This window comes from Triticum dicoccoides, chromosome 3B (genome assembly GCF_002162155.2).
Source record: "Triticum dicoccoides isolate Atlit2015 ecotype Zavitan chromosome 3B, WEW_v2.0, whole genome shotgun sequence".
Classification (NCBI taxonomy): Eukaryota; Viridiplantae; Streptophyta; class Magnoliopsida; order Poales; family Poaceae; genus Triticum; species Triticum dicoccoides.
In genome coordinates, this window is record NC_041385.1 from 698,040,103 (window position 1) to 698,047,900 (window position 7,798).

General features: G+C 37.6%; 1 protein-coding gene across 4 annotated transcripts in view; it reads left to right on the top strand.

Annotated features, from left to right (window-relative positions):
* LOC119277952 (zinc finger CCCH domain-containing protein 44-like) overlaps positions 1 to 7,798 on the top strand; it is an 11,615-nt gene that overhangs the window by 1,650 nt on the left and 2,167 nt on the right. The window contains exons 4-13 of one of the 4 annotated variants that reach the window (XM_037559302.1): positions 198 to 1,080; positions 1,184 to 1,305; positions 1,423 to 1,482; positions 2,354 to 2,404; positions 3,252 to 3,322; positions 3,493 to 3,650; positions 3,842 to 3,955; positions 6,593 to 6,679; positions 7,229 to 7,285; positions 7,397 to 7,441. In XM_037559302.1, the coding sequence (XP_037415199.1) occupies positions 198 to 1,080; positions 1,184 to 1,305; positions 1,423 to 1,482; positions 2,354 to 2,404; positions 3,252 to 3,322; positions 3,493 to 3,650; positions 3,842 to 3,955; positions 6,593 to 6,679; positions 7,229 to 7,285; positions 7,397 to 7,441 (1,648 nt within the window). Of the gene's footprint in view, positions 1 to 197; positions 1,081 to 1,183; positions 1,306 to 1,422; positions 1,483 to 2,353; positions 2,405 to 3,251; positions 3,323 to 3,492; positions 3,651 to 3,838; positions 3,956 to 6,592; positions 6,680 to 7,228; positions 7,286 to 7,396; positions 7,442 to 7,798 lie in introns of all 4 variants that reach the window. The other 3 variants (XM_037559303.1, XM_037559304.1, XM_037559305.1) reach the window with 3 other exon arrangements.

Genomic DNA, 7,798 nt, shown 5'->3' on the forward strand with positions numbered 1-7,798 from the left:
CGCCCAAAAAATTAACAGCCTTGTTCCTTACCATAAAGCTGTTCACTGTATATTTACCTGCAAGTTGCCCACCTGCACTTGTGTTGGATTTCTTAGTAGATAGAAGTCAGGCTGGCTTAAAAAAATGCCAGTTTACTCATCCAATATGTTTTTTCCCTTTTGTCTTTTTTCTGACAAGAGTTCATGTGCATCTCCAGGCAAAGGTTGTTTTCGAAGGTACCCCGGAGCACTATCAAATATTGTTTAAAGATTACTGGACAATACTTAATGACAAGGAGTGTTTTACATTGCTCGACTTGCAACTAGCAAGTATTCGTCATAAAAGAAGCCTACAGTGTAAAGAAGGGAAGGATTCAGATGAGTATCACAAGACAGATGGAAAGCCATTGGGTGACAATGATGGTGCTGGGCCATCATCTCTTCTTGACACAATGGACAAACCAAATGAAGTGCAAGCAACTCTGAAGAGAAAGAAACTGGAGAAGAGAACATATGTTGGGTGGGGTTCAAAAGAGCTAACAGAATTCCTATCATGTATTGGTAAGGATGCAAGCACGCCTCTTGACCATTTCAAAGTTGCTGAAGTTGTCAGGGACTATGTTCGACAGAACAATCTTCTAGATGGTAAGAAGAAGAAATCTGTCACGTGTGATGAGAACCTGCATTCTTTATTTAACAAAAGGAAATTTAAGTACAACATGATCCATAGCTTGGTGGAAACGCATCTTTCCGCAAATGCGATTTCAGAGGATGAAAGTGATGGATCTGTGGATGATAATGGTTACACGGTGAAAAAGAAGCCTCGGAATAGTTTGGAGCCAAAAATTCCTAAGAGTGTTTCAGGAATAGACCCAATAATTCCTAAGAGTGTTTCAGGAATAAACAAGAAATGTCTTGCCGCTCTCAATCCGAATAACCTGAATCTGATTTATCTGAGAAGAACTTTAGTTGTAAAACTTCTGACTGAGCTAGACACATTTGAACAGAAAGTTATTGGCTGTTTGGTCAGAGTGAAGAATGATCTCAAGAGTTATACTTATATGATGACTAAGAAATATTACCAGATTGGACTAGTTACAGGTAATGTCCAGTTGAATCCACTTGTCTTTGGATGGTTCTGCTATTTTTTTTCCATTCTAAGAAAGGCCTTAATTTTCTCACCCCGTGAAAACATCGATAACAGGCATTAAGAAATCTTCAGAAGAATACAAGATTAAGGATACATGTACAGATGTTCTTTTATGTGTTTCCGGCATGTGGGATGATGTCAAGATCTCAATGCTATCAGAAGAGGACTTTGAGGAGGTATGTTTTGTTTACTCCAGTAGGATTTATTTTAGTATTGGCCTGGCACCTACTTCAAACACAGCCTCCTTTTTGAATTGGCCTGGTCAAATAATGCTCTTTTATTCTTGATAACAGGATGAGTGCAATGATCTTCTTCTGTTGGCCAAGAAAGAGCTCTTCAAAAGACCTACTGTTGTAAGTTTTCATTTTTAACTGCAATGTTGGTCCTCCTTGTGCTATGCGTCTGTAGTTAAATTGGTCTAGGCATTTTCTCTCTTTCTTCTCTGTTCCCATTTGATGCATCCACGACTAAGAAATACTTGAGGAGGAAGAACAGGCCTACATTATGTAGTCATAAGGAAGGGATTTGTTTTTAAGGAATTGACTGTCGGTAGTCCTGTTGGTTGGATACTACCCCCTCCGTCTCAAAATGTAAGACATTTTCAGATACTCCCTTTGTATCAAAAAACGCCTTACATAGTTACATTTTGAGACAGGGGGAGTATTTTCTTTAACCGAGATTATGTAGGCTAGAAAATGTTGAGTGTCTCGTTAGGAAACTCCTGTGTTTGTTAATACCTAATAATTGATGTATTTAGTCTACACCCTTTGGTCATAAAAGAAATGTCATTCTAGGCGGTAAGGTCTCCAAATGCAGTTTGGGTTACCAGCTTCTACTGTAACAATTGTAGAAGATTAAAATATAAATTATGAAGTATTTTGAGATAGATCTGCCCATACGATTTTCCTGAAATGAAATCAATCTAAATATTTTTAATATTCACAACTACATTATTGGCCAAAATTTAGACTCCACATGTCCCAAGGTATCACTCTTTGATTGGAGGGGGTAATGTAGAAAGTGCACATGGGATCAGACAGCAAATATTTTGTTGCCGTACAAGCCAGCTTGTTAATTTTGTGCTTTGTAGTTTCTAATATATTGAAAATGTTTGAAGGGCTTGTTCTTTAACCCTTTTTAGTTTCATTCAGTCTCTTGTTTTACTTAAGCCTTTTAAAACATTTGTGTGTTTCTCTTAGTGCTCAGGTTTGTGCTTTTTGACAGGCTGAGTTAGAGGAAAAAGAGGCAACTGTACATGCAGACATTGTAAATCATGTAAGTGCACTCTGATCACTTCAATTTGGAACTTTTTTGTGGTAAATATTGAATGAAAATATATATAAATGGGAAACAATTATAACTAATTGGTTATCTAAAGCAATATAGAAAGAGGCCAGCTGATTATAAATCTTTTTGAGTGAGATAGTGCATGACTCAGCAAAAGATTCTTATGTACTCTTTTAAGTCTTAACTCTTAACTGCATAAAGGAGTATCATGCTTTCAACCTTGGCCTGTGTTAGAACTTGTATATATTTATCAGTAGTTGTTTTGCCTTTGTCTTTAGTTTGATATTTTGAAGTCTTCTATAAGTTTAGGGTAGACTTGTTCATGCTCAGCTGAGTCGGTCTGGACTGTTTTTTTGACAACCGAGCAGTTTCGGCCTTCTCCGAATCCTGATAAAAGGTAAAATGTGATAAACAGATATTGTATTAAGAAGAATATGAATGCAATATTTTCCCTGAATATCAACCAATGTTTCTAGTGTGGACATGACCTTTTAAGATCAGGCTTTAGGTTTGGCGCTGGAATGACCTCTAGCTAGGAGGTTGGATATCATTTTTCCTAAGTTGGCTGGATTTAATGGCTTACTCATGGGGTTATTAGATTTTCCCAAACATTCTTCAAAAGGAAACTTTTTATTTGTTTTTAGTAGAATGCTACCTTCATTGCATGCCAAATTGCTTATGTTTGTTATATAGATACCATATGGAGCTTGAAAGAAAAAATCTGGGTTCTCATCAAACTGAATACTAGTGCTCCCTACTAATATATATATAGTTTCTTTCTCAATATCCATATGTTTCTACGCAATAATTGGTGAAGCTGCCTTTTTTCCTTTAGTGGTTTGATAAGGAGCTTCGAAAATTGGAAATGGAGTTGGAACGAGCGCGTGAGAAGGGGTGGCGCCAGGAATATCCTTTCCAGATTGACTGTAATGATCATGCAGCAGTAACTTGCCATACTTGTGATCATAGTTTTGTATATATTTTCATATTATTTTACTATCGCGTATTGCCAGCCTATGACTTAATGCACAGGAAAGAAACTTTGTGCGGTTCTTTTTTCCTTGACTGATTCTTACTATCCATGACCTAAGTTGTAAAAAAGTGCTTCTAAGCACACCAGACGAAAGACAGCGCCGTCTTGAGGCGATCCCAGAAGTTATTCCAGATGCTGAAGAGGAGAGTAAAGAAATTGGGATTGAATCAGCAGCGAGCATTCCTTTTCAAGGGAATCGAGGTACACATGTAATTATATAATACTCCCTCCATTCGGAATTACTTGTCACAAAAATGGATGTATCTACAACTAAAATACATCTAAATACATTCATTTCTTGGACGAGTAATTCTGAACGGAGGGAGTAGTTTTTTTTCTCTTTCATTCTGAAAGCTTTATATTCATAATGCTGCCAAATATGTTCAAAGCAGACGAAAGACAGCGACGTCTTGAGGCGATCCCCGAAGTTATTCCAGATGCAGAAGAAAAGTATGAAGAAACTGAGATTGATTCAGCAGCAAGGAACCCTTTTCAAGGGAATCGAGGTACAAACGCTTGAAATTTCTGTTCTTAATTATATAAATATTTTTTTATCTTTCATTCTATAAGCTGTATATTCGTAATGCTGCCAAATATGTTCAAAACATTACATGCTCCATCCAATATCTCCCCATTGGTTCCCATTATGGAAACCAACATTACAGAAGTTATTTCTTTGCTGATTCTTTGGAGAACTTTTATTTGTTAATTATACTGTCAACAACTATTTGATTTTGTCACTGCACAATTCTTGTGTGAAGTTGCAGCATAAGTTTTCCATATCATTTTTTCTAAGTTCAGCATTTGGTTGTATTTTCCCTCGTAGAAGTTTGATTATTTATTATATAGGAATTGTTTGTCAGGGAAGATTGTGATTTGGTATTTACAAGCAGGCAAGTACATGAAACATAGTGCGGAGGTGAAAGAATTTTGAGTGAATATGACTAATACCGCCTAAGTATCTGAATTTATGCATGTGGCTGTGAATGCATATAGTATGTATGCTTAGGGTTGGTACGATGTATAAGAGTAGACATCAGACTATGAAAACCCGCTGTAAACATTCAGTTGACATAACATAATATGACTACAAGGGAATGCCAAACATCAACTCCTCTAAAATGTAGGCTGTTCACATCCACATTTCCACATCATCCAGAACTAAAATGCAGTAATGTAATTTATCTTGGATGACTCATCTATTAGTTGATCTGGAGTACCATTGAATTTGGTCGTGTTTTAAATTATTCCTGAACTGTTGTTTCTCCTTTCACTATATTTATAGTCGTGGTCATTAAACTGCATCTTATTTAGGTCCAACTGTCAAGTAACATACCTGTGCAGAGGTGTTTCAGAGATCCTCATGAAGACGCCTTACATCAGTTCTTTTATGATCCTTTTGAATACTAATCCTTTTTATGTAAAAGGAGCCGTCACCTATTTTGTTACATGGTGGATGCAGAACATGTGCCTGTGTGTTAGAAGTATGAGTCAACACAGGTCTTGTGTTTCAGAAGTTATGCTCATTTGAAAAAAGAAAACATTTTGGATTTTTTTAACTTTTGTTGTATAAACTATAAATATTTACTTTGTGACCTGTTTTACCAAACATTGTGGAGTCAATTGATTGAACATTACATTTATATTGGCCACTTCCTTTTTGCGCCCAAGTTTTTTTCCCCCTATTTCTAGAGAACATCAAAGATTGATGTCTCGATGCATTGATAAAAAATGCCAAAACAGCAAGGTTCATGTACATGTACATGCCTAGGTATAGGCCATCCCTGCATGAACACCGAAAACCATTTAACTGCCAATGTCAGCGAGAAGCCAAACTCCTGCGACGCCCACCAATTTTTGACATAGATAGTAATAGACTGACCTCTTCAATTGCATGCCTAAATGTTATAAAGCTTATCTTCTGTATTTAAAACATGAATGTTACCTTCTGAAACAACTCCATTTAACACCAATTATCGATGCACCGTGAGTGCTATCAAGAGACAGTTGTAGTCCTAGAAGAAAGCGGAGATAAGTTTTCAGCCACCTCCATCGTCCAGTAGCCCATTGAAACCAGTCCGTTAGTTGCATCTGCACTAGGAGGCATCTGCATTAGGAGGCGCTCCCTGTAAAACTTCTGGAACACCTGCACTTGAAACTAGCGCATGGAGGAGTGGCCAACACACATTGGTAGTATGTACACGTGGTTACTGAATTCCTGACACGACAACTGTGGATAGTTTGAGCAATACTGCACCAATGCGTGCAAGTGGCAATAAGGCCTAAACTGTTTGATCAAGCACCACTTTAGCTGGTGAGGCCTATATGGTTAGGTCGAGCAATATTTAGCAACTAACCCGATGCAATCTCGGTTCATCAAAATTTAGCCGTTGAAGCCTAAATCATTTGCTCAATCAGTACCTTAGCTACATCCAGGTGATCAAACTAAAGCATGGTCTGATTTTCATAGATTCTCAAGCTTCGTTAAATAAGGAAACAAACTGTACTATAACCCCAGCTCGCAATTTCTGCTGCAATTTGACTGGAGCAACTAGTCAAACCTTGATGATATTCTAGCAAGTTCAACTTAAGCGATGGTATAACCTGCTATTAGATAGATAGGTTTGGGTGGAATTGGCATAATATGCCATCGATTTTTTGTAGCTTGTATTCTCACCATATTACCACCAATGACTCAGATCACATGCTCCGTATTAAACACTGGGTCGTGCATATATAGGTATATGAAAATAAAGCAGTGGGTCCTAATTTTAAGCGAATAGGTATTGCGTGAACAAATTTGTCGCCAGATTGCGTTAAAATTGTGTTTGCTGATGCTTTTTTTAAAGACCGACCTGGCGCAGTGGTGAAGTACGCCCCACTTGTGCCAAGAGGTCCCAGGTTCGACGCAGCCCTTCTGCATTGCACTGTGTAGGGTGAAGGCATGCCTTTGCAGCTTGTATTCTCACCATATTACCACCAATGACTCAGATCACATGCTCCGTATGAAACACCGGGTTGTGCATATATAGGTATATTAAAATAAAGCAGTGGGTCCTAATTTTAAGCGGATAGGTATTGCATGAACAAATTTGTCGCCAGATTGCTTTAAATTTTTGTGTTTGCTGATGCTTTTTTTAAAGACCGACCTGGCGCAGCGGTGAAGTACTCCCCACTTGTGCCAAGAGGTCCCGGGTTCGACGCAGCCCTTCTGCATTGCACTGTGCAGGGTGAGGGCATGCCTTGTATAATCCTTTCCCAGATCCCACCTGGTGTGGGACCTTCTAGCACTGGGTCTTTCCTCTTTTTGTTTTGTTTAGATGCCTTGTATATTTTCATAACAAATACTAGATTTTCTCACCGGAAAGTACTTGACTATTTCTGTAGTGTTGCAATATTACTACAATGTATAATCTGGATCCAACATAAATTATGGTTCATATTTCTTCCCAGTTTCATGTTTGCTTATGCTTTTCTTTTTTAGGTTAGATACCTAGTGTGCAATCTTTAAAGTTTTGAGTGTAAATTTGTTTGTATTCAGAATTGCACCGTTATAATCTGGAGTTTTTTTTGGAGGTGCATGTCATGAGTTTATTCATATTTTTGGAGTTGAGTTTATTTTGACCATGTTTTCTCCCTTAGGGTTCCATTCCATGTATATGTTCTATTTGTCACCTCTACTTTTCTACCTCACAATAAGTTTCATTGCTTAAGCCTGTACTTCTTACTATTAGTTCAAACTTTTCAATATAAAGATCTACTCTCCTTTCTTTTCTCAGGTGTGACACAGACAGTAGCTGACCCTTTGGAAGTTGGTATAGATGAATCGGTAGAAGGTTTGTATATAGTAACCAGATATGGGTTGTTCTAAAAGCTCATGTTTGAAGAGACCATTATACCCATCTTTTCTTTAATTAACGTACTGGCAATCTTCTCTCTGTCTCCAGGTGCATCTCTGCGAGATGACGCTGCTTGTGAAATTGCTTTTGAAGGTACTCTACAGCAATTCTTTCTTTCCTTATTTGCATCTTTTGCATTGTTAGTAGCCATTGCCAAGTATCTATTCTTATGTACTCCGTCCGTCCAAAATAAGTGTCTTAGCTTTATACTAACTCTAGTACAAAGTTGTACTAAGCTTGAGACAGTTATTTTGGAATGGAGGGAGTAGTAGACTGCAAATAAAATAAAATCTGCATGCCCTCTCTATACTGCTATCTGCAAATGGAATAGCAAATCAGTACTCATGTGGCGCTTAGAGAAAAAACTACTTAAATATGAGACAAATGGCAAGGAACTAATGCTACACATTCCACTTTTTTAGCTACTATTAACATTTGACTTACAACGTA